Here is a 27,457-nt window from a genome sequence, read left to right on the forward strand (position 1 = left end):
TGGGCATGCCGGATGGATCCCGGTCGGGCGCATGCGGGAGTCTGTCTGACTGTCTCTCCCTGTTTCCAGCTTCAGAAAAATACAAAAAAAAAAAAAAAAAAAGATTTTATTTGTTGATTTTACAGAGAGAGGAGGGAGAGAGAGAGCGGGAAGTAGCAACTCCAAATTGCTTCACTTTAGTTGTTCATTGATTGCTTGTCATATGCTCCTTGACCAGGCAAACCCAGGGTTTTGAACTGGCGACCTCAACATTCCAGGTCAACGCTTTATGCATTGCGCCACCACAGGTCAGGCAGTGATGGAACATTTTAAATAGCTTTATTGAGATATAATTCTTATACCATACAATTTATTCATTTAAAGTGTATAATTCAATGAGTTTTAGGATATTTGCAGAGTTGGAATCATCACCACAATTTAATTTTAGAACATTTTCATCCACTATAAAAACAGCCCCATACATTAGCTGTCACTTCCTGCTCCCTTCCATCCCCCCACTCCCTACCTCATAACCTCCTCTATCTGCAAGTCTGTCTTCTGTCCTTTTGGATTTAGGCATTCTGGCCTTTCATGGAAATGGAATTGTACAAAGTGTGTTTCTTGTGACTAGCTTCTTTCACTTAGCACACTACTTTTAAGGTTTGTCCACATTGTAACGTGTACCAGTACTTCGTTTCTTTGTATTGCTGAGTAGAATCTCATTGTACGGAAAGACTGTATTTTGTTTACTTATTTACGATTTTACATTCGCATCAGCAGTATATGAGGGTTCTAGTTTCTCCACCTGCTTTCTAACATTTATTTCTGTTTGTTGTTTTGTTTATAACATTTTGGTAGCTGGGTAGTGGTATCTCATTGCGGCTTTAATTTGTATTCCTTAGTGATTAAAGATATTGAGCATCTTTTCATGTGCTGTTGGACTTTCCTATATCTTCTTTAGAGAAAAATCTGTTTCACTTCTTTGTGGAGGGTAGGACATTTTAATATACACACACACACACACACACACACACATACATCTTATGTTACATGTTATGTTTTGTGGCTACTCATATTTTTTTCTCAGATGATGTTTCCTAATTATTTGTGGTAATTTTTTTAAGTAGTTGTGGTATTTTATTAATACGGATAGAATGTAATTTTCAACTAATACCAATTTCTACTTCCTTAGGTCACACTGCAGAACCGAGTGGCATTGCAGAGAGCCAGACTATCGGTCTATGTGCAGCCGCCATTAATGTTGTCGAGTGCCCAATTTACTTTTGAATTGATGGGTGAGTGTTTTGTTGGGGACGTGCTTTGTTTTGGCTTAAAGTCTATCGTGGTGTGAAGATTTCTTTTTTTTTTGTATTTTTCTGAAGCTGGAAACGGGGAGAGACAGTCAGACAGACTCCCGCATGCGCCCGACTGGGATCCACCCGGCACGCCCACCAGGGGGCGACGCTCTGCCCACCACGGGGTGATGCTCTGCCCCTCTGGGGCGTTGCTCTGTTGCGACCAGAGCCACTCTAGCGCCTGGGGCAGAGGCCAAGGAGCCATCCCCAGCGCCCGGGCCATCTTTGCTCCAATGGAGCCTTGCTGCGGGAGGGGAAGAGAGAGACAGAGAGGAAGGAGAGGGGGAGGGGTGGAGAAGCAGATGGGCGCTTCTCCTATGTGCCCTGGTCGGGAATTGAACCCGGGACTTCTGCACGCCAGGCCGATGCTCTACCACTGAGCCAACCGGCCAGGGTCAGGATTTCTTTGTAATTAAACATTTTATGTGTGTTTATTTCATGAATATATTTCTTGTCTGAATCGAGAGATTGGTGTGTTATTCATGCTTGTGTTATTTTGCTTATGGTGTTTTCCCTATTAAGCACCAGGCATGGACATTCAGTGAATGGTTGTTGGTTCTGAAGTAATTACAGATTTCCAAGTGCTTCCCTTCACTAGGTGGACCTGTAATTGTACTTAAACACTATAATTTGGAAGGCTTTCTTTATTGGTGTTTCTCTTGTGAGCTATTTATTGAATCAGTAATGTTTGAGGAAAGAATATTGACTTTGGAGTCTGGCCTGAGTTGGAATCCTGGCCCGGACTCGCGCTCTGTGTGTAACGCTGGGCAAACTACCTTAGTAATTACTGGTAGCCTCAGTGTTTTTAATCTGCAGAAAGGGGAGAATGATGTCTTTCTTGTAGGGCTGTTTTGAAGATTTAATTAAAAAAATAAATCTGTGTACGATATCTGCAATAATGCCTGAAATAGCAGACAGGTCGTAAATGACAACTCTTATTCTTTGTCTGGGATCTCTTATCCCCTACCACTTTACATCTAAGTTGTCATCAGTCGTGGTAAAGTGATTTCTGAATTATCTTTTGAGTCTTTTTCTTTTTTTGTTTACCGCCACTGTTGAGCTGGGGAATCTTTGTCTTATTCTGGAAGTCAAGAACATCTCTCTCTTTTTTGCCTTCGTCTAACCAACCCTTACCTGAGTGCCTGGCAGATGGCGGCCACTCAGTATTCATCGAGTGAGTGAAGGAACGGTTGATTGGTTGAAGTAACCTTGTAGGTGATGTCCAACCATCGGTTTCTCACTTTATTTCCTAATTTTTCACAATACTTCCAATTTATGTTTTTAAAACACATTCTGAACAATTAATTTTTCCAGTGACAAACCTCTTGTGGCTCTCTCATGCAGACTGGAGGTCAGATACCTGAGTGTAGATGGCTGTGCAGTCCGCGGAGTCTGCGGTTGTAGTGATGTCCGTGTCCACCCCCCACTTCTGTGGTCTGCGTGCCGTCCGCAGTCGAGTGCTGGCCCCCACTCCACAGTCTCTCGCCCCTTTGCGTACCTTGCTCGCTGTTCATCTCAGTAAAGAGAAGCCGTGGTGTGGCACGCCATGTCTCCAGCGGAGCGTTAGCTATCTGACCTTGGGCCAGCCTCATCATCTCCCTGCAGCCAGTGTCCTCCCGCAAAAGAAAGGGGAGGGGGCAGTAATACCACCACCGTACAAGTTTGTTGTGACGGTTCAGTGACTTGATCCATGCAAAGTGTTTACTTAGCCGGCGTGCAATATACGTCTAATTTTAATTGTTGTTAACAGTTGTCCAGATGATTTAACGTACATTTCACGTTGCTTATAGAACCAGAGATGACGAGAACAGTAGCCTTTTCCGTCTGTCTGAAAGGAAGTTATGCGCCACCTGAACTGGAAGGAAATGCCGTTGTTTCCTATTCCAGACCAACAGGTAAACGTACAGTTGTTCGGGAGTTTACAAGACTAATCACTCCTTTGTACTTGTGGGAGTTATGAGTTAAATGTTTAAGCGTTAAGCTGGGAAAACACATGGTAAAATGTTATTAAGTGAAAAAATATTCTTTTCTAGTGTTAAATAAAATTATATGTCCAAATTAGATTTGTGTATTATGAATAACGATAAGTCTGTTTAGCTGATTTCTGTACGTATGTTTGGTTCTGTCTTTTCAATTAATAGTAAATATGATATATTTTTATTCTTCCTAAGAGAATGGTTTCTAGTCAGACTTCATCTATTTGAACTAATGAGAAAAGCCTCGTCTGAATTAATGAAAAGGACTGTTATGGATTACTCTAACATTAGGGCAGTATTCAGAGTATTAGATATTGTTTTAGTGACTAATACTCTTTAGTATCTTACATGTTAAAATATTTAAGAACAGATCTACTAAAATTTGATCTATTTTTTTTTAAGAAACTCTTTTTAGATTAAAAAAGTTATCTTTAATAAAATGATGGTTGCCAGGGATCAGGGGAGGTATGTAAAATAAAAAGATGTTGGTGAAAGAGTACACACTTCCAGTTCTAGAATAAGTTATGGGGGTCTAATGTGTAACATGGTGACTGCAATTAACAATACTACATATATTATATACTTGAAAGTTGTTAAGAGAGTGGATCTCAAATGTTTTTACCACACAAAAAAAATAGTAATTACGTGAGATGAAAATGTTAACAAGCCTTACTGTGGTAATCTGTTTGCAATATATACCTGTATAAATTATCACATTGTATATCTTAAACTTACATATATGTCAATAGTACCTCAATAAAGCTGGGAAAATAGTGGGAAAAGGTTATCTTTAGTCCCGTTGAGATTCAGTTATTATAAGTTTCAACTTAATTGGGTTAATTTTATGTTTTTTCCTGTATGGTGCTTTTTTATAGTAACAGTTTGACAATTAGTTGATGGGTAGAGTAAGAATAATTCATCATTGCTTTTAAAAATAATGTTTAAATTCAGTGTAACTGACAGTCAGGTATTTCAGCATTGTTGCATTTCTTTTTAAAAAACATTTGCATACAGTTTTCCCTCGATTAATGCCCACTTTGCTTATTTTAGCAATGTTTTTAATCATTATAATTTTTGTTTTGTCTAAGTGAATTTTGGGGCTTATGTGTTAATTCTGTGTGCTGAGATGGTTTTATAACTTCAGTACGTTTTCAAAATCTATTTCTTCTGATTTGTAAGTTACTTTGCTTTAAATTGTTGAAAAATATTATTTTTAGTCAGAAGTGACCATTTTAACCATTTATGTATATTTTAAAAATTTGAGGTTACATACTATTTTATGTTTCAATGGCTTTGAGGAGTCCGGCTTCAGAAAGAAATTCAAAACTTTAAAGGGATCAAAGAATGATGGACTTTTTAGTGGGATGTTTCTGAAAGAACATTGAAATATTCACTGTGACTCTGAGCCATGAACTGAGAGTAAGAAATATTTGGCTACAGTCTCTAGATTATTTATCATTAATTGAGCATCTCAATAATAGTAGGCATTATTATACCGTTTACCCTGTTATACTTTGAATATGCAGCTGTAGAGACGTTGATGCCTCAATTCAAGTAGTTATTTCATTCGTCCTCAAGGGAAAGTCATGATGCTGTTTGAAAGTCAGAGAGATGGACTTAGTAAAGTGGACAAAATGCTTAAGAATGCATTACAAAGTTGTGAAATAAGTTTGTGAGCTTATTGTTGAACATACCATTGTTGGCTATTACACTTTTCTATAGTCAGAATTTAAAAGATCATAAATGATTGCTAAATTGGTTGAAAGTTAATTTGAAATTACAGTAAAAAAAAAAAAAGGTCTATGAAAATAAAAGAATACCAAGACAGGGCCCACCCTTCCCCACTCATAGCAGTATCTACTGACTGAAATGATCATATAAGCAAGACTTACTGGAAAAATTATTATTACGTATTTGGCCTTTCACTCAACTTTTTTTCCAGCAATTCATTTAATGCTCTTGATGCCATTTACATATTGAGTTTGGTTTGCTGTTTGGCTGGATCATGTATCTTTACCTCTTTTTGCCACATTTACACTGGAATAACACACTCCCGTGGACTTCTGAGAATGGAATTACAGATCTATGATTAGATTTCATTTATTCATGTTTTACTCTTCAGTTGTGGATCAACAACTCGTTTTTACCAGAGAGCCATTGAAATCATCAGTGAAAATCTTAAAGATTTTAATTTATATTTTTAAGCAGAAATGTATTAAATTTATGTTGTAATTTCACCACCAGTAATTTGTTGCATTCTTTTTTCCCCTAACCCTTTTTTGCGTTGCCTCTGATGGATAGAGCGAAATCCTGAAGGTAAGATGATAATTTAGAACAAAATGAATACTGAACTGAAATGTGGTCAACAAATTGAATTGGTATTATGGCCATGAGTGAACTCTTTTTATGGAATGCTATTTTAATTATAGAAATCTCTTTAGGGATGATTGAATTTCTTGATTTGGCTATGGAGACAATACTAGATGTTTCGTCTTGTAGAGACTTCCACTCAGTCTGTATTGTTTCAGAATGATGAGAGTGAGGCTCCATGACTATTTTTTTTAAGTCATGTGTCATTGACAAGTTATTTCAGTAAGTCACTGGTGATTTACCTATATGCTCTGTTATCTTATTTTACTGAAATAAAGCAATGGTAAGGAACAGAAGGTGTTTGCCACTGAATTCTAAATTGTCTGTTTTTTATATGCCCCAACAGACCCACCTCTGCCTCGGGTCAGAATGCCATGAGTACTCATTCTGTGGCCCTATTCCTTGTCTTGTTTAGAATTTATGAGGGAATGTCATCAAGGATCTGACCCCCTGAACTTGCCTGGGTCAGTGTTAATTGTTACCCATTTTGCACTCCCTGAAACCTTTGTTTATGACTCTAATTATCAAAATATGAATCTCATTAAGTTTGTTTCGTTGGTTTCCCTAGTAGATTATGAGCTCTTCGAGAGCGGGGCTCAAGCACTCACATGTGAAGTGTGCAATAGTAGGATAAATGACGACTATTCTTTGAATCTTCTGCTTTGATTATTTTTTCTCCTAGGCACTGACTTTATTTGGTGGTTTGTCTTAGTATTATTAGATAAATATTAGATAATATTAATCACTTAGTATTAAATATATAAAATACTTTTAAATTAATGGCAATATTTACTTGTACAATTTTGGGGATCACAACTTGAGTTGCTTAGCATTTGGGAGGTGGAAATGTACTGATATGAGAAATATTTTAATAGAAGTATGTGATTAGCTTACTAACATAAACTTGTCAAGTTAGAATTTGGGTTATTAAAGAACCCATTATTATTATTATTATTATTATTAATAGTAGAAGAATTTTAATATGTAGATCTCAGTTCCCCTAATCCCAAATCTGTATTTCACACAGGAAACCCTGCCTAAGGCAGTATCTGTTTTTAAAGCAATCAATGTCTTCAGAACAAATGTAAAGAACCCATTATTAATAATGAATATTTATATTTTACTTCTCAAGATTGCCTATAACTGATAAGATTTGTGCTGACTTTTGTAAAATACCATATTATTATTATTATTATTTAAATGGTTTGTTTTTAAGTTTTAAAAAAAAATCAGTAAAAGGTTATTATTGAAAGTAACTTATTCCCTCTAACTATAAATTTAGTTCCCAACCATTAGGGGAGAAAAAAAAAATCACAATATATGGAAATTTTAGTATTTCAATGCAAAGCTAAAGCTGGTTTTAATACTGTCTTATGATCTAAAATTATAGCTAAGTTTTAGGGAGTGGAGTTGAAATACTCAGCTTCAGCTAGTAGGCAGGAAAACAATGTGTTGCCACTTCACTCTCACTTTACACACAAGGCTTCGCAGTTCAAAGGCCGGTCCATTGTATCGGCCCGATCCGTTCAGGCTGCAAGGCCGATAAGCAGTCTTGTTTTTACACGGGCAGAGAGAGGAGCAGGCGAGGCTTTCTGTTGTCCCATAAGAGTGAGTCTCCGTTATTTCTGCATTAAGGTTACATGACACGGACAGTGTAAAACATGATTACAGATGGAGCACAGGACGTAGCCAGACATAACAGGAAGGGGTCGAGGAAGTTCTGGCTACCAGACATCACCACTGCTTTGGGGTTCCTTGTTTTCAGTATGAAATGACTCTAGCAGGCCCCTGGAAAGAGCGCTACAGGCGTTCCGTAGAAGTGTGATTCATTGATTTAGTCCTTCCACTCTGATATATATGTTCTTTTCACTCTCTCACTTTTTAAAGCACATTTTGGCTTCCCTCTTGACAGTGATACTGGGCTCTTGGGTGTGCCAGGTGTAATTAGAATTCTCTATCCTGGATAAATTGGTCTGTCAGGAGTGGTTTCGATGTGAATTTTCTCTCTAAGTGTTAAATAATTTTGTGATTAATTGCACCGTAGTGGTTGCAACTCTCCATTTCCTCTGGTAGGCTAGGAAGGGAAGTGTTTGAAGAGGAGGTGATTATGTTTGGTGAAAACTGCAGTGCAGAGCCAGTCTGATGAATGAATGAGTAGGCCAATATTTGGATGTTATAAATGACCAACCTTTTTCTTTTCTCTCAGCATAACATTCAGAGTTGAATAAGCCTGTTTGCCAACTACACAGAGAAAATATCACTGATGGTAGGCGAAGTTAGGACCAATTAGGCTCTTTCAGCTGAGTTGAAAGCTAGTTGGAAAGTCTTTATGTGTAATTCTCTCTTACCTTCCTTGTTACAGACACTCGCGTGCACGCACCCACACACACTCCCGTGTCTCTGGCTTCGAGTGCTCGGATACAGTCGTACCTGAAGAGTAATTGGGAGCCAGATTGACAGACTCTCAAGGAAACGTAAATCTCCATAGAAGTGTGCCTCTGATGAACCCCACGATTAAATACTAGTGCTCGTAGTTTGAAGTGCTTGGGTTTTAATTTGATGGGAAGTAATATAAAACACTGGCATTGTGATTTATTCTTTTCAAGATACGGTTTCTTCAAACTGGTTACTAAAGGTTTCACACTCCTCTTCCCCCCCCCCCCACCCCACAATAGTAAAACTTTTCAAGCTGCCAGCATTTAAAAAATGGCCATCATCATTTTATTAAGTATGAGTGTCATCATTTTTCAAAATAATGTTTTCCAAATGTCCTGTGAAACAGGTTTATAATTCCTGGAGAAAAAGAACTTTTGGAGGGGTTCTGCAGACCTTAGCAATTGCACACCATTGCCCTAATGTGTGATATTAACTGACCTAACTAAACTGTGAATGGAGTTATAATGTATTTCCCTTCTTGGGCTTATTAGTGCTTGCAGTCTATTTATTTCAATTTTTGAAACACACATGCACGCGCGCGCACACACACACACACACACACACACACACCAGTGTCCTTAGCTCTGGGTTCTTGAAGATTTAGTAGCAATGTTCAGATATAGACTCAGTAATGTAAGGCTAATATTGATCATGCTTTTTTTTCCCCAATCAGTACCCAATTCAAGTGAAATAAAGCCACAGTTTTAGAAGTATAGGTTTAGAAGAACCATTACAGCCAAATTTTGTTTAAACAATTAGCTCAGACTTCTGTTCAAGATAAATAAAGATAGCTTGTTTCTGGGCATATACAGAATTCTCAGAAGCTGAAATATTTTTCCATTATTCTGTTCATTAAAAATGAAGGAAATAAAATAGTTTCAGTTTCTTTGTGCTTTCCCGTCTGCATCCATTATTTGAGGCTATAATTTATATATTGTAGAGGAATCATATTAGTAGGTATATTTCTACAATTTGGGGATATATGGAATATATCATATGAAGTTGGAAAAAAATAACCCTTCATAATATTATTTTTTGTGGTGATATTCATAGTTGTGGTTTGAGCAGTAGCTTAGATCATACTGCTAAAATATTTTGAGTCAAAATATTTCATCATTGTAAAGCACAAATACACATGCCTTTAAAATCTCACAGACTGTCCGGAAATAATACCCTGGGACTTTTCGGAAGAGCCACCAGTTATAATTTGCATCTAGGATTCCAGGATGAGTGAACTTAACATCTGTTGGTTATGAGCAAAAAAATGAGCTATGTAAAATATGATGGATAATAGATTATGTTGAAGAGAATGACAAATACGGTCCACATGCTCTGAAAAAATATTTAATTGACCTCATATATCAACATGTCTCCCTTGCTGATGAACTCTTACTATCCCAGTGAATAAATAATACTGAAAAGTATACTCCCAGCTTGGATATAGAGCAAGCCACTCAACTCCAGTTGGCTTTAACAAAATCTATCGCTAATTTTAGGGAATCCTACTTTGGGCTCATGTCCCCATACTTGAACTGCTCTTACTTTGCTAATTTTGAGGTGCTCCTTGACCCCACTGTAAAGAAATAACGGAATTAATGTGTGGACCTGCCAAGTCGAGTCCAGCAGTATACGGACATATAGGTTTCTGTATGTTATTTTTATCTCACCCGATAAAAAATAGACTCATTGACTAAAAGGACAGAAAACTAAAGTTGTAGGATTGCTTCTCTAGATTTACAAGTAAGAGCACCTAATTTGCTCTGGTTTCAGTTTCATTCACTGTAAAAATATTGAAAGGAATTGATTTTTAAAAAACTTTTAATGCTGATTAAACTTTTCATTATTATTTATTGTTAAGTTACCTATTTCAGTATGCTTGTGTACATAATGAAAAAATTGGACAATTGAGTGACTAAAGAAGCCTTTCAAAATGTCACTTAGTAAAGTTAAATGGATTGAGAAGAATCTAATTCTATGAAAGTGATGTTTTTAATATTAATGCATAAAATCTCATAAGCTTCAGTACCACTTCAATAGAGCACATTCTGCTTTCCTGCTCAGAACTGATTGTAAATTATTCATTGTAATTTGAATTTTCAATAAGTAAAAAAAGCTAAAGCTTAAAAAAGTTGGGGGAGGGGTAGAGAAATTAGTAGATATAGTTATATAGTGTCTTCCTGGTGTTAAAGCTCATATTCATTACTCATTTTAGCTGCTAGTCTTAAATTAGGGCTAGTGCTTTGAAGGTCTTAGTTTAAAGATAGCTCAGTAATTGACTATAACTATAACTATACATGGTGAAGCAAAAGAAGGTTTACAGTTGTAAGTACAGAAACCCCAGAGCTTAATCTTCCATTATTATTTGTTAATTATTGTATTATTTTCCATACAAACAACTCTAAAACTACTTTTGTCCCAGTATATTATTTATATATATACACACACACTATATATACTATATATACACTATATATGCTACTGTATATATATACACTATATATACACTATATGTATATAACTATATAGTGTATTGCTCTCTATATATGTTTGTGGGTATATATATGTGTGTGTGTGTGTGTTTGTGTGTAATAGTGTTGAACTGTGATGGTATTTAAAATAACATTACTATTAAAGGCAGACTTTATGCCTGTGTTCCTTTTTAAGATTTTATTTTTGTCTTGCACTTAAAAAAAATTCTGCATGTTTAAAATTTTTAAGTTACAGTTGACATTCCAAATTATATTGGTTTCAGGTGTACTGCCTCGTGGTTAGACATTTCTATCCCTCACAGAGCGATCCCCCGGTTCTGCTTTGCCCTCTTTGATAATAATGCCCATGCGTGAATTACGATAACGCGCCGTGATCTCGGTGATGCTGGCTGAAACGGGCGGGCAGCGCGCTTTGAACCTAAGAGATGTCGCTGCTCAGACTGTTAGCGGCCTAGGTTTTCTTTTTCTTTGCCCAATTACTTGTCAAATCTGTGACTCTACATCCCTCCCTTTTTATTTCAGGCATTCCTCGAGTGATCCAAAGTAAATTTAGACTTCCCCTGAAATTAATCTGCCTACCAGGTCAGCCTTCAAAAATTGCAAGCCACAAACTAACTATTGATACCAACAAACCTCCAGTGAGCCTCCTTAGTCTCTTTCCAGGTAGGACTTTTGAAGTAACATGCCTGTAATATCAGAAATGTTAAGAATTCAGAATGGAATCCTTTACCAGCAGGTAATGATGGGGTAATTATCAGATAATTGTTAAGTCCGAATATAAAAATGCCTCCAGGATTTTCTCCTTGCCTGTTCAAAGGCGAATAGCTTATATCAACAGGGTAATAAGGTGTGCCTTTTAAGTTTGATTAAAATTAGTTATAATCATTATTTTTGCTTCAGTGTTCAGAAATGAAAACATCAAATGTTTCTTTTTTGACTGTGGAATTTTTTTTTTTGGCTTGGAATGTAAATATTTATTATTCATTTTCATAGCAGGTTTTTGGCTAGGTACCTTTTAAAAAGTATAGTCCTATTGCCCTGGAAAAGTAATCTCATAAGCGGGTGCTCTTTATGGTTCCGCTGCCGCCAGCAGCCAGAGGGGGCGCGTGTTCAATCTCTGGCTCTGATCGTCTAGAAGGGGCTTCGTATAGAGAGCTTTCAGTATCACAGGGACATTGGGGGTCATTTGTGAAGGTGTGACCTTCTCCAGGTGTCAGTTTTTCTTTCTGAGTAGCGTAGGAAAAAAAAAAAAAAGAGAGAGAGGCATTGATTGGATAAAGCATCTTTTGTAGCCAGGGTTTCTAATATGGCCCATCGATTCACATTCTTGGTGATGGGGTGGAATTAAAAAAAAAAAAAAAAATCTGGGAATTAAATCAACCCTTTTAAATCTCTCATTAAAAATGGTCCCTGTTGACTGTCAGACGCACTCTCACCCTCGCTTTAGTGGGTAGGATTTGGAACACAAAGAGCATTTGCCGCAAGGTTAGCAATTTATGATAAGTCAAATTTTGTGCTATTAACTACTTAAAGTGCTTAGAACTTATTTTTCATTAATTTGAAGTGTTTAAAAAGCTTTATTTATGTATAACTCTATGAAAAGCCTTCAAAATGGAATGCTTTTTATTACAATCAATCTATTCTTTAGTTTGAATTGAGTGTGGGTATACATGTGTGTGTGTGTGTGTATGTGTGTGTTTAGCAAATAGTTTATACCTTTTGTTTTTTCCCTTCCTTTCTTTCTTAATCAATTTTATTATAACAAATTTGGATTATAAAAAAGACAGAAAAGAGTCACTACCTTTATAACATTGTATGTAAATGTATTAATTCTTTGGATCTTCTATACTATCCTGGAAATTTAGTAGGAAATTCTGTGTCACACACCTTATTTATTGGTGCCTTTAAAAAAATTTTAAGACCCTGGCTTTTGAGTGGTTGATATTTACTGTAGACGGCTGGAACCCAGAGAGATCGAATAAAAATGCATGCTTCTGGTCAGACGCAATCTCTATAAGCTAGGGAAACCTTAGATAACTCATCCATTTGTCTCCTGATTTGGGGCTCAATTGTTTTGAGATCGTAGGTATCTTATCAGCATATATTTGATTCTCCCGCACTTTAGGAATGGGACTCAGTGACAGATTTTTAACAGTTTCCCTCAACATCCAATTATGTGGTACAGGACGTTCTTTTTGGAGTTCCCAGACTTATGTTCACGTTGAACATACTAGAAGCCTGTGACTGTTTAAAATAAATACTCTGTGTACTTTTTCACTTCTCACTGAGTACTTTTCACTCTTCATGTATATAAGTGGCAAAGTTGTTATTGAAAATCTACTTTTTAACGGAAATAAAATTAATGAGCTTTATAGAGGAGAAATAAATCTACTTTTAATCTACATCTGTTCTTATTAGTTTACTTCAGTTCTTTTTTTTTTGTGAACAAAAACAGGTATAATTTAAATATGTATAACTTAATTTTTCCTGTTATAAAAGAAATGTGAAATTTAGAAATGGGTAACATAAAAGAAACAAAGAAAAAGCCGATAAGTTTGACCCAATTTTATTTGACATCAATATATAGATAGAAGTCTTACGTAAACCAAGAGTGAGAAGTACTTGTGAAAAGTAAAAACACAAAACCAGTGGATCCTGAGGGAAAATTTTACGAATTTGTCACTGAGTCCGGAGTTGAGTGATGCTCTGTGTGTTCGATCTCTTTCCCCCCTTGCGCTATATTTTGGGTAGTTCCTATTGCTCTACATTCAAGTTATTTTCTTATGCAGTGTGTCCTGGGCCGGGAATCCCACCCAGTGTAGTTTTCATCTCAGACAGTGTAGTTGTCATCTCTCAAAGTTTGAGATAGGTCATTTTCTCCTTTTAAAGATTCCTTCCATGTCTCTAATGTAACTTCTTTGAACATATACATATGACAATTTGATGACTGTTTAAATGCCCTTGCCTCCTGATTCTGTCATGTGTCCTTTCTGAGTTAGTTCGGATTGATTTGCTCCTTGCTACGTACGGGTTGTAATTTCTTCCTTCTTCGCATGTCCTGTCTTTTTTGACTGAAGAACAGAACTTCTGAATGTTATCCGGGAGTGTGTTGAGTTTTGTCGTTTTTCTCTAAATGGTCTTGAGCTTTTTTTTTTTTTTTTTTTTTTTTTTTCTGAGACACATCTAAGTCACTTGAGAAAGTTTGATTGTTTCAGGCGTAGCTTTTAAGCTCTGTTAGGTTGGATGCGAGCAACATTTTATTCTAGGGCAAACTTCACCTTCTACGGAGGCCAGACCCTTCTATGGATTCTTCGTGATGCCAGTGAGTTGGGCTGGTTTATGTTCTGGCAGTGAGAACAGGGTTTATTCCTGGCTCTGCGTGGAGTCATGAGTGCCCTTTCCTGTAATCTTTCTGGGCGGTTCCCCTGCCCCCTAGCCTTGCAGAGGTTCCTTGCAGGCACAGACTGATTAGCATTCTGATGTGTACTCAAGGGGCACTCTGCCCATCTCTGGCGATTTCTTCCTGTAGCTCTCTTTTCTCTGATGCCCCGCCCTGTGAACTGCTGCAGCTTTGGCCCTTCCGGACGCCCATCTCTGTCTCCGCTGTTTGGGGAGACTGCTGGCTCGCACCTCACCTCGGTTCCCCCTTCCTGTGTAGCGGCCCAGAGATTTTTCTCTAGGCAGTAGGCTGGGGCAACCAGAGGGATCAGCTTATTTTTTTCTTGTTTGTCAGGAGTCGTTGTTCTTGACTTTGAGAAGGATCATCAATATAAATGCTTGATTCGCTGTGTTTATTACTGATTCTAAAAATAATGAGTTGATTCTTTAGGATCCTCTAAGACTGAGCATTTGGCTTTTCTTTTTTTTAGTATCTATATAAACACATGCCTTTAGTTATATTTGATGTGTTTTACTCCATTGCAGTTACTATCTTTTTTGATACTTAAATATTTTCATCTTTGGCCAATGGTTCTCTCTTTAAATTGGTTCTGACATCCTTTTCATACAACTCTGCTAAGTCACTAAGTGTCCCTGCTTTTGCTCTGATGTCATCGTGGGCATTTCCTGCCTTAGACCTAGAATGAACCAGTAGGAGAAGGAAAATTAGATGATTTCAGAGTGTTCTTGTGAGGCAGAACTTTTCACCATTGGAAGCTAGTATGGAAATCAGTTAATATAGTTCATACATGGGCTTCCAACATAACTAGTGACATTAAAAATACTTGTCATGAACTAAGCTTCCTATTTCAAACATTAAGTGCTTGGCCTTATGGTTCTGCAAGGTGATTTTTTTTCTTTTTGTAGGTTTTGCCAGTCCCTCAGAAGACGACCAGGTGAATATAATGGGCTTTCAGTTCCTAGGAGGTTCCCAGGTTACTCTTCTGGCTTCCAAAACCTCGCGTAAGTAAGACCATGGTGTTGTGGCTTTGAAATTTTCTGTCAAGGACACTGCATCATTATCAAAGATTTCTGCAAAGGGTGATGTAGTTCAACTAAACATTGAAAACTAAGAGCCGTGGTATTACGTACATAGGACATGAAAGTTATAAAGATAGGACCCTATTTCATTAGAGATAAATACCTTTGGGGATGAGGAGAGTTTGAGAGAGGAATTTAAAAAATTGAACAATGTTTTTGAGATAGATACATGTGAACGAGGTTTTGGGGACTACTGGAAACTGGAACTAATTTTTTTTTTTAACTTTTAAAGTTTATTTAGAAAATTAACTTTAATAGGGTGACATTGATCAATAAGAGTACATAGGTTTCAGGTGAACATCTCTATAGCATTTGAACTGTTGATTATGTTGTATACCCATCACCCAAAGTCAAATTATTTTCCATCACCTTATATTTGTCCCTCTTTACACTCTTTAAACCCCTTCCCATTCACTCAACTCCCCCTCCCCCTCCCCCACATTCCTGTCCCCCTGGTAACCACTTCACTTTTATCTATGTCTATAAGTCATGGAACTAATTTTTTTTTGTGTGTATATATTCTTACATTTTTCTTTTGGACATTGGCAGGTCCAAAAGAAAAGGTGAGAGTGAATGACTTGTGCTGAGACTAATCTCAGTAGTATGAAAAGTAGTAATTATATACTCAAGTTTGAATTTCAGATTTAAATATACTTTATTGATTTGTTTACTTCATATGAGAATAATAGTTGAAACTGCTCAATGAAAAACTCAGAATATTTATAATAATGGGCTACCAAATCTAAGACGATAAGAAGAGGAATAAAGATTAGAGAAAAGTGATACATGGTAGAAAACTAATGGAATCAATGTATCATAAGTCTCAATGAGATTTAAGAGGTGAAATAGAAATCATAGAGTGAGTGAATCAGAAGACCATAAGGTGGTGGTCAGAGAATGAATGAGATGTTGAAGTCAAGAGTTCAGAGGGGGCCCTGGCCGGTTGGCTCAGCAGTAGAGCGTCGGCCTAGCGTGCGGAGGACCCGGGTTCGATTCCCAGCCAGGGCACATAGGAGAAGCGCCCATTTGCTTCTCCACCCCTCTGCCGCGCTTTCCTCTCTGTCTCTCTCTTCCCCTCCCGCAGCCAAGGCTCCATTGGAGCAAAGATGGCCCGGGCGCTGGGGATGGCTCTGTGGCCTCTGCCTCAGGCACTAGAGTGGCTCTGGTCGCAACATGGCGATGCCCAGGATGGGCAGAGCATCGCCCCCTGGTGGGCAGAGTGTCGCCCCATGGTGGGCGTGCCGGGTGGATCCCGGTCGGGTGCATGCGGGAGTCTGTCTGTCTCTCCCTGTTTCCAGCTTCAGAAAAAAAAGAAGAAAAAAAAAGAGTTCAAAGGGACTACAGATTCATTGATGACAAGCTCATCAGGAAAGGTCTGACTTTGGGGGAGAGGCTTGTGAAGTGGGGAGAAGAACAGGGATTCCAAGGAAATGAGCTGTCACACCTGTGGATATCGAAAGAGCCTGTTTGATGTTAGCACAATGAATGAGAAAAATATACTCATCCAGACCATTGTTGTGAAATCTTAGAGCACTAATGATCAGGAACATATTCTCAAGAGTTAAAAAGGAGAAAGCAAGCTATTCAAGGAACAGGAATCAAGAAAACATTTAAGTTTCATTAAAGCAGGGAGGGGGTTGGTGGTGGGTATTGGGTGAGAGAGGTAGAGGGATAGAGCAACAAAGGAAAGAAAAAAATCTCATGGACACAGACAATAGTGTGGTGATTGCCGGGGCAGGATGGGGGAGGAGGAAGGGAATGGGGGGAGAGGTGATGGAAGGAGACTTGTTGCAGTGAGGATGGACACAGAGAGGTGCTGTAGAATTGGGCGCCTGAAACCTGTATAATTATGTCAACCAATGTCACCCCAACGAAATGTAGTTAAAAAAAACCAGTGGATGCTAGAAGTCAGTGGAAGAATTTTCTACAAGATTTGAGAGAGATGATTTTCAACGTAGATTTCTGTACCCTGCTAAACTGGTCATTAGCAGCGAGTGCTGAGTAAATACATATTCTCAGTGTCACAAGCAGGGGTAAACAATTCAAACAGAGAATTTATGTAGCTTCAAGTAGACCTTTGAAATGGAGAGATAACTAACATACTGAAAGATTATCCTGAACGATTTCTATATGCTAGAGAGTGATGGAGCTGACTCAGGTCAAGTTTAAACATCCTTTGCTCGTCTCTTGACTATTCTGTACTGAAAACACTGCAGTCATGTGCGGGAATAAGGGATGGGCCACGAGAGGTGGCTTTCTTTCTTTCTTTCTTTCTTTCCTTCCTTCCTTCCTTCCTTCCTTCCTTCCTTCCTTCCTTCCTTCCTTCCTTCCTTCCTTCCTTCCTTCCTCCCTTCCCTTCCCTTCCCTTCCCTTCCCTTTCCTTTCCTTTCCTTTCCTTTCCTTTCCTTTCATCTGTCAAAAGCATATGCTGCCTGACCAGGTGGTGGCGCAGTGGATAGAGCGTCGGACTGGGATGCAGAAGGACCCAGGTTCGAGACCCCAAGGTCGCCAGCTTGAGCGCAGGCTCATCTGGCTTGAGCAAAGAGCTCACCAGCTTAGACCCAAGGTCGCTGGCTCCAGCAGGGGGTCGCTTGGTCTGCTGAAGGCCCACGGTCAAGGCACATGTGAGAAAGCAATCAATGAACAACTAAGAAGTCGCAACACGCAACGAGAAACTGATGATTGATGCTTCTCATCTCTCTCCATTCCTGTCTGTCTGTCCCTGTCTATCTCTGCCTCTGTAAAAAAAAAAAAAAAAAAAGAACCAACCTGCTTCCACTTCACTTCATTAAAAAAAAAAAAAAAAAAAAAAAAAAAAAAAAAAAAGCATATGCTATCTTTTTTTTTAACTTATATATTTATTTAAATTAAATTTATTGGGGTGACATTGGTTAATACATTCCAGGGGTGGGCAGAATGTTTATGGTTGTTCATATGGAAAATAATACCATAATGAATAAATAATACAAGACTAAACTGTTTCACATACTCACAACTGTAAACCTACGTTTGCCAACCCCTGTATATGTTTCAGGTGCACAGTTCTGTAAGCAGTTATCTGTATATTGAATTGTGGGGGGCCCACCAGCCAGAGTCTGGTCTCCTTCTGTCACCATATAGTCGGCTTTCTTTGCCCCCTCCGCCCTCCCCCGGCTGGCCCACCCCTCTGGTAACCACCACACTCTTGTCTGTGTCCATGAGTTTGTTTGCTGCTTTCTGTTTTCTGTTCCACAGCATAGGTCATTTTGAGACATGTTAACTAAATACCTTCAGAACAAAGACTGGGAGAGGCTTGACTTCATCTCTGTTCATTTCACACGTACCTGATATAAAAACCCCTCTGGTTCCGTGGCACTCCTGGACTGATGGACAGACAGACAGGCAGAGAATCTGTAATATAGTGTGTGGTGCTTACAGAGCCCACTTTCGGTGCTGTTGAAGCCCAGTGGAATGCGGTTCCCTGAGAGGTTTTATTTGTGAAGGATCTTGAAGGGCGACTAGGTCGTTAGGTGGAGGGCATTCTACAAAGAGGAAAAGGTGTCTTCAGATGCTTGGGAGAGCGTGGGGTTTTAGAAATCAGTCAATTTTCTTCTGTGCTGGGAATTTTATATAGTAGGGGCTTTGTGATAGTTTTTCAGTGCAGCCAAAAAATTTAGGGATAAGTATAATGATCAAATCCTAAGTCACCTGAAACCCACCCAAGCCCCTGTGAACACTTTCATATGTGCAGTGATCTACCAATATATCACTGTTGGGTACTTACCTTAGAGTTTTTAAGCTACATTATCAATAGACAATGGTTAAATGATATCAATTCAGCTTGGAAAAAACCTTTTGAAAAGTAAACTTAGAGAAACCATCTATGGTTTCTCAGGTTGTATATTTAGAATATTTTACTAATATCTACTGAAATTGTTTATAGTATTTTCTCAAACTTTTTGGTTTAAAAAGCATTCATCTTGCCTTTCCATCTCACATTTTAAAATTTCCAAATAGCATAAATTATACTGATGCTTTGTTTATGACATGAATACAAACATTATTTATATTGATGAACTTCAGATGTTCTGACATGAATAGACACTGACGTGATGCATTCTTGTGCCCTGCTTAGTTAAATCCATTATTTTCTCCATTTGTAGTAGCGTGGAATGGCAGTTGACCGGGCTCCAATCATCCAAATTTATTTCATTTGGAGGCTGGAATGGTTATTTCCACTGAGCTGCTGTTACAAGATGCAAAAGAAAAGAGATAAAAAAGAAAATTCAATGTTCATTTTGGCAGCTGTTTTAATTACCAGTATTGTAAGGGTGTATTTCAAAATACAGCTTTCTTCTTTCATGTTATATTATAAATAGATTTTTCTTGCTCCTTTCCATGAAATGTATACTCTGGAGAGTGTCCAGGGCGATGTTAACCATTTTGGAACACAAATACTGAGAAAATGCTTAATAATCAAAATAATGCCTTATAAATCTTTGACTCATTCATTCTTGTTGATTTGTGGTAATCTGAAAAAAAAATCAACTTAAAAATAATTATGTTTCTATTTCTGAATCCCAAGTATAATTATAAACTTTTTCTTGCAAAAAAAAAATTAGTTCTATTTTTTTCCCCTGCATGTATTGATGAAAATAAGAATAATTGAAGCCAAAAGAGTTACAAAAAATATTACATCTATTTAAATGTTTATTATTTTTACAGTTCTATTATTTGGTGACATTCATGCATTAGGCTTGGTCACAGTAGTGTATTATCTTAGCCCATTTGGCTGCTATAACAGAATGCCGTAGACTGGGTGGCTTTTGTTTGAAAGAAGGTTGTTTCTCACAGTTCTGGTGGCCGGGCAGTCCAAGCTCAAGGCTCTGGTGCAGCTGGTATCTGGCGAGGGCCTGCTTCAGGTTCAGAGATGTCTGTCTGTTTGCTGTGTTCTCATCTAGCAAAGGGGCAAGCGAGCTCACCGGGCTCTCTTTTATAAGGGCACTAACTTCATTCATGAGGGCTTCGCCGGCATGACCTAATCACCTCCCAAAGGCTTTACCTCCAAACACCACCACGCTGGGCATTAGGGTTTAACACGTGGGAGATGGACACATTCAGTCTACAGCAAGTAGCTGCTGGGTATCTAGAATTTTATTTCTATTTGGATTATTCATTGAGCTTTAGATTTTTTTACTTGTTTCAATCCATACTTTTTGTATCAGTTTTAATTTTTCAACCAATAGTTTTGTTTTTTTTTTTTTTTTTCATTTTTCTGAAGCTGGAAACAGGGAGAGACAGTCAGACAGACTCCCGCATGCGCCCGACCGGGATCCACCCGGCACGCCCACCAGGGGGCGACGCTCTGCCCACCAGGGGGCGATGCTCTGCCCATCCTGGGTGTCACCATGTTGCGACCAGAGCCACTCTAGCGCCTGAGGCAGAGGCCACAGAGCCATCCCCAGCGCCTGGGCCATCTTTGCTCCAATGGAGCCTCGGCTGTGGGAGGGGAAGAGAGAGACAGAGAGGAAAGCGCGGCGGAGGGGTGGAGAAGCAAATGGGCGCTTCTCCTGTGTGCCCTGGCCGGGAATCGAACCCCGGTCCTCCGCACGCTAGGCCGACGCTCTACCGCTGAGCCAACCGGCCAGGGCAATAGTTTTTTTTTTAATTTTAATAATTTTATTTTTTTAATGGGGTGACATCAATAAATCAGGATACATATATTCAAAGATAACATGTCCAGGTTATCTTGTCGTTCAGTTATGTTGCATACCCATCACCCAAAGTCAGATTGTCCTCTGTCACCTTCTATCTAGTTTTCTTTGTGCCCCTCCCCCTCCCCCTTTCCCACTCCCTCTCCCCCCTCCCCCCGTAACCACCACACTCTTATCAATGTCTCTTAGTCTCACTTTTATTCGACCAATAGTTTTTGAACATCTAATTGTGCTTGATTTAAATTTTATAATTCAAAGATAAGTTGCATCTGTACACGTCTTTTCCCATACAGCTTATGTTCTGTCTCCATGCCAACCTTGTAAGTGATGTTTCACTTTTCCCTTTGTGTAGAGGATGACATTGAGGGTGGGATAAAGTCCTTTGTACTGAAGGCACAGATTTAAAAATTTACTAGATTTTAAGGTTTGTTAAGAGAAGACTTGAGAAATGGTTCCCCCCCTATTGTCCTGCCCTTAATTGCTACATCTACCCCCCTCTGTCACCTGGATTATGGTTATAATGTCCTGTCAGTCTCTGCCTGCCCTTTCCCAGTGCATTTTCTACTCAGCAGCTCTTGAAATCAAAACAAAGAAACAAATAATCATAACTGATGTCATGCCACTCTCCAGCCTCAGGTTTTTATGTTTATAACAACATCCCTCTCTTCACCAACCTTGTGGGTCTCCCCGTGTGTTCTGGCCTCTGCCTAGCATTCAGCCCCATCCTAGGGTACTTTCTTCCTCACTCTGGTCTGTGTCTGACTTTTCTTAGTTCCTGGTGTCTGTCTGACCTTTCTCTGCCCTGAGGTCTTGGAGCTTGCCATTCCTTGTAGTGAGACTATACTGCCCGTTCTTAAGGTCCAAGCATTTTTCTTCATTTCTTTTCTCTCTTAGAACGATACCGCATTCAGAGTGAACAATTTGAAGACCTCTGGCTCATAACAAATGAGCTTATTATCCGCCTTCAAGAACATTTTGAAAAGCAGGGAATCAAAGATTTCACGTGTTCTTTTTCTGGACCCATGCCCCTTCAAGAATATTTTGAGTTGATCGATCATCATTTTGAGGTGTGTATGATTAGAAGCCACGCTGTTTATGATTCTTCAGTACAGGAAAGAAAGAGGCGCTGCAGAGGTAAGAACTGTAAGGTGCATGCTGGTCGTCCACGTGTCAGGTGGCTCTTCTCTGGCGGTTGGTGGATTTCTTGAGTCTGTCCCTGCCCGCTTGCCCAGTGTGTGATTGGTTGCAGACCCTGAAGACTGGCCGCCTGGAGCTAAGCATGTGGTCTGGCCTCAGAGCAGAGCTGAGTTGAGTTCTTCCACATGGGCACTTAACCTTTGACCCCAGTAACCGGGTGCTGAAACTGTTGGAGCTTATCGGCAGCCATTTGGCTAACTAATTCTAGCAAGTCATAAATGAGGTGTGATTATAAAGTCAAGTGATTTTTCCTTTTTTTTAATAAGCCTACCAGAACTTTTGCATCTGAACGAAGGTTAACCACATAAAATATTATCCAGTATCTGGCACAGCGGGCGCTTATTAAACGCTCAGTGACCGAATGTCTAAGTAAATGAGGTCTGACAGCGACTTTGTTGCCTGAATATTTTTGTATTTCTTTTTTTGGGGGTTACTTTCAGGGCCTGTTTTAGATTCTCTTGAGTATCTTGATGTTGTCAAATCTTCACCCTCTGAAGATTGATTTGATATTTGGGAATAGTTTAGAGCCATGATTTGTGAATGAATTGAACAATGACACTGTTTTAAAAAGTTCCATGTATTAAAAAAAATTCACTTGGCTCTACTTACTTATTTGCCTATAAATAGACTTTATGGGCAATTACAAAGGGGGGAATTTCAAAAGAATTTTGAACATCATTCAAGGACGCATTGATTCCTAGAATGCCTACTTTTTAAGGTACTGATAGGGTTTTGCATTTCAGTTTATAAACTGTGGTGTGTGAGACGGAATATGTCATGTAACTTGCCAGTCACATGACTGTTCTACCTAATTTCAGTCCCTTTCAACATTCTGAAGACATTGACTTCAAGCTATAAAGACTTCTTTTAGTGCAGTGTAAACATAAAGGGGAAAATTCAATGCATATAAGCCAATTAAAAATAACATGTCATTATCAAATAAAATTGAACTTAATTTGGGTTTCTTTTATATATGCTGATATGTTATAGGACAGTATTTTGACCAAATGTGGCACCAAAATGGATCATTTGGGGAATATATTTAGGGATTTTAAGGACTTATTACTTTTGCCATTCTCTAGGATATATTTTAAGAAAGTCCTGCTTCCCTGGGAAAAACTGGGGTCTAGTCGTTTAGGGAAGATGGTCCACAGGACTGTATTAATTGTGACGGGGCCACTTCTATGCTGGGGGCTGTCCCTGCCCTGGCATGTTCTGGGACCTTTGCTTGTCAGGTGACCTCCAGGTCCTGGACTCACTCAGGAAAGATTTCAAGGATGAATTGGAGTGAAAATAAAGCAAGTTTAATTCAGGTAGAGAAAAGGAAAGAGGCCAGGGTGGCTGTGAAAAAAGCAGAAGGTATGTGTCTGAGTGGACGTGGGCCAACTCGACAACTCGAGAGAGTTGTACACCTTGCAAGTCTCCAAAGAAGTCAAGAAAGATCCTCAGTACAGCCCTGGCTGGGTTGGCTCAGTGGTAGAGCATTGACCCGGAGTATGGAAGTCCTGGGTTCGATTCCTGGTCAGGGCACACAGGAGAAGTGACCATCTGCTTCTCCATCCTTCCCCCTTATTTCTCTCTCTCTCTTTCTCTCTCTCTCTTTCTCTCTCTCTCTCTCTCCCTCCCTCCCTCCCTCCCTCCCTCCCTCCCTCCCTCCCTCTCTTCCTCCCTCCTCCCCTCTGCAGCCATGGCTCAAATGGTTTGAGCAAGTTGGTCCTGAGCACTGAGGATGGCTCCATGGCCTCACTTCAGGTACTAAAATAACTCAGCTGCTGAGCAACGGAGCAGGGGCCGCACATGGTCAGAGCATTGCCCAGTAGGGCACTTGCTGGGTGGATCCAGGTCGGGGCACATGTGAGAGCCTGTCTCTCTTCCTCCCTGCCTCTCCCTAATAAAAAAAATCATATATCAGCAAAAACATATATTGAAAAGATAAGGAAGTTTGGTTTGATATCAGAAATGTAAAGTACAATATGTTTGATTTCTGAACATTTTGAATATATCATTTCAGAACTAGTTTATGACTTTTATAAAGTATACATCAGGGGTCGGGAAACTTTTTGGCTGAGAGAGCCATGAACGCCACATATTTTAAAACAGGGGTCTCAAACTCAACTCAGCATGTGGGCCGCAGAGCAAGATCACAGCCGTTCAGCGGGCCGCACTAGGTCTACAAAAGGCAACTGTTACGCAACACTTTTCTCACTGCAGTTGAAAACAAAAAAAAAATCAGTACAACAAGCACAATCGTACATGCAGTTTACTCAGTGTCACAAAATGACCAGAAACTGTAGTTCGCATCACAACTGCTGTTAACTAAGCTAATATCTAGCTAGGATGCTAGAGAAATGAAAAATACAAGTAGGCCCCTAGGCTTACTTAATTTTATCCAAAATATTTTGAACTTCGTGGATTAGTCTGCGGGCCACACAAACTCGCGGGCCGCGAGTTTGAGACCCCTGTTTTAAAATGTAATTCTATGAGAGCCATACAACGACCCGTGTACATCATGTATTATCCAATAAAAATTTGGTGTTGTCTTAGAGGACAGCTGTGATTGGCTCCAGCCACCTGCAACCATGAACATGAGCAGTAGGAAATGAATGGATTGTAATACATGAGAATGTTTTATATTTTTAACGTTACTATTTTTTTTTTATTAAAGATTTGTCTGCGAGCCAGATGCAGCCATCAAAAGAGCCACATCTGGCTTGCGAGCCATAGGTTCCCAACCCCTGGTATACATGATTGCTAGCACATCATACATACTATTCTGTATTATTGTATATTTTTTGCTTTGTTTCATTCAGCACATCTTTGGATAGCCTGCATATCTACCTAGTAGTCCTGGAAAGTAGTCTTCTTTACTTATTTACTCTGTTCCTCTATTGATGAGTATTTTGATTTTTTAGTGATATCTTAGTATGATAACAGCAGAACAAACTATACTATAATGGATATTCTTGTATGGACCTTAGCTTTTGCAAGCATGCCCATAAGACAAATTCTTTGAAGTTGAATTGAAAGGTCATAGGCTGTGTGCCTGAAAGGTTATTTGTGTTAACTTTTCTGTAAATTTTGCCCATATTTCTATTGGATTGTTGTTCTTTTTCTTTTTCTTTTTTTTTTTGTATTTTTCTGAAGCTGGAAACGGGGAGGCAGTCAGACAGACTCCCGCATGCACCCGACCGGGATCCACCTGGCACGCCCACCAGGGGGTGATGTTCTGCCCATTTGGGGCGTCGCTCTGTTGCGACCAGAACCAGTCTAGCGCCTGAGGCAGAGGCCACAGAGCCATCCCCAGCGCCCGGGCCATCCTTGCTCCAATGGAGCCTCAGCTGCAGGAAGGGAAGAGAGAGACAGAGAGGAGGGAGAGGGGGAGGTGTGGAGAAGCAGATGGGCGCTTCTCCTGTGTGCCCTGGCCGGGAATTGAACCCTGGACTTCCGCACGCCAGGCCGACGCTCTACCATTGAGCCAACTGGCCAGGGCCTGTTCTTTTTCTTAATGATTTGTATTGAGCTTTTGTCTTTTTCTCATTGATTTGTAGCTGCTCTCTAGATATTAGGGGCATGACTTTTTGTTGACGTGGTTATGGCTGTTTTTTTGCAGTTTGCTTTCTGTCCTACCACTTTACTTATAATGCTTTTCTTTTTTTTAACTATATAGAATTAATTTTTTTAGTTATTTATCGTGTGTGTGTGTGTGTGTGTGTGTGTGTGTGTGTGGCTTTTGGCTTTTGAGTATACTGATAAGACTCTCATGCTGAAATTTTTTTAAAGTTCTAATTTTTGTGACACTTTTATTGTGTCTAGGCTTTTGATTTTTCTGTAACTGATTTTGCTGTAAATACTAGGGGAGAAATTCCTACTTTTCCCCCTCATGTGTTTAATTAGTTTCACAAGACATTTATTAACTAATATATCTTTTCCCCAGTGATAATGGGCATCATTACTAAATTTTCATTTGACCTATTATACTGTATTGGCTATATATTCATGTACCAAATACCACTCTTTTAATTCTTTTAACTCTATGATACGTTTCAAGTTTTTCATTATTCTTTCAGACTTTTATTGGCATTTTCTGTATTTTTACATTCAGTGTGTTTTGTTTTGCACATTTAACCTGAATTTAAGAAATTGTTCGTCGTAGCTGCGGGTCAACGGTGAAAACTTAGAAGAACTCTTAGCTGAAAGAGCGGTGCAGTTTCGGGCCATCCAGCGCCGGCTCTTAACAAGATTCAAGGATAAGACACCTGCCCCCCTCCAGCATCTGGACAGCTTGCTAGACGGGACGTACAAACAGGCAAGTGTAACATCAGTGAGAGTTTTCCTCTGCCACGTTCTGTTGATTTTGCATGGACAAATCAGGTTTTATTTTTTTAATTTTTTTTTTTTTGAGTTGACTTCCCTAGAGGAAGAAAATTATCTTAGTATGTAAACATCAATAACTGTATTGATAATACATTTGCTTCTTGACATTTTTCATGGTTATTTGGAAAAAATCAGCGTTTTGAGGGACGGTCTGTAGCTGCCGTAGGTACTCTGGGAAGAGCATTGGGCTTGGAGTTCGCAGTCCCCAGTTCTGTCACTTATTAGCTGTGTGGCTTTTGGTAACTCCCTGACCCTCTAAGAACTTCAGTTTCTTTCCATAAAGTGGGGCAACTATTCACCATGTTTTTATAAAGATCCTGTTCCACGGTGTGTGTGGGAGTGTTGGTCAGTTGCTCTGTAAATACAGACAGCTAGTTCTTCGTGCAGGAGCAGCTGTGTGACTCCCAGCAGGCACAGTGCGTGTTCCGTCCCTTACTTTTCTGTCCTCAGTACATTTTGTTTTTCATTATTTTCTTCTTTCCCTCTTTACTCTTCTGTATCTCTTTGTTGACTAGTCTACCTCATTGCCAGACCTCCTGGGTAGATATCTCCCCAACCTGGGGCTACAGCTACTCTGAGACTTGTCTTTAATGAGGCTGGAACTCTTGGTGGACACAGTGGCAGAGGGTGTTTGAAGGGATTTGACGAGGATGCTTGATTTAACGCTTCCCATATTTTCTATATCATGAGACTTCCTTTGTCTTTATACATTTAAAATGCTGGTTTTTTTTTTTTTAAATCTTTTCTGCTTAGCCTCAGGGTAGCGTTTTTCCCATGAAACATACTATTACAGAAAAGATGATCAAAACCGTGGGTTTCTACCTGAATCTGTATTTTAAAGACTCCATTCTTTTTAGCTTAAAAAAGAGAATGAACAAGTTTTTCAAAGAAAGATATGAATACTATATGAAATTTGACTAAGTTTCAATTTTATAATAAATATTCATATCAAAATTATGGTGAAATATTGTTCCCTTTTTAAAATTTGTTTTAGTAAATTTTTAATGACATTGTTAATATCCAAACATAACTTTCCAATGAAAATTACAAGACTGTACACAATGCTAAATTCTCCAGCTTGGTTCTTCATAACCTCCTTGGAAATGTAA

The 27,457-nt window shown here is 39.1% G+C and overlaps 1 protein-coding gene across 4 annotated transcripts in view; it reads left to right on the top strand.

Annotated features, from left to right (window-relative positions):
* BBS9 (Bardet-Biedl syndrome 9) overlaps nt 1–27,457 on the top strand; it is a 388,196-nt gene that overhangs the window by 178,093 nt on the left and 182,646 nt on the right. For all 4 annotated transcript variants that reach the window (XM_066239905.1, XM_066239906.1, XM_066239904.1 and 1 more), the window contains 7 exons: nt 1,172–1,274; nt 3,125–3,229; nt 5,612–5,626; nt 11,128–11,268; nt 14,911–15,006; nt 21,672–21,844; nt 26,128–26,280. In XM_066239905.1, coding sequence (XP_066096002.1) covers nt 1,172–1,274; nt 3,125–3,229; nt 5,612–5,626; nt 11,128–11,268; nt 14,911–15,006; nt 21,672–21,844; nt 26,128–26,280 — 786 coding nt within the window. The remainder of the gene's footprint in view (nt 1–1,171; nt 1,275–3,124; nt 3,230–5,611; nt 5,627–11,127; nt 11,269–14,910; nt 15,007–21,671; nt 21,845–26,127; nt 26,281–27,457) is intronic.

The sequence above is a fragment of the Saccopteryx bilineata genome, chromosome 7, assembly GCF_036850765.1.
Source record: "Saccopteryx bilineata isolate mSacBil1 chromosome 7, mSacBil1_pri_phased_curated, whole genome shotgun sequence".
Taxonomy (NCBI): Eukaryota; Metazoa; Chordata; class Mammalia; order Chiroptera; family Emballonuridae; genus Saccopteryx; species Saccopteryx bilineata.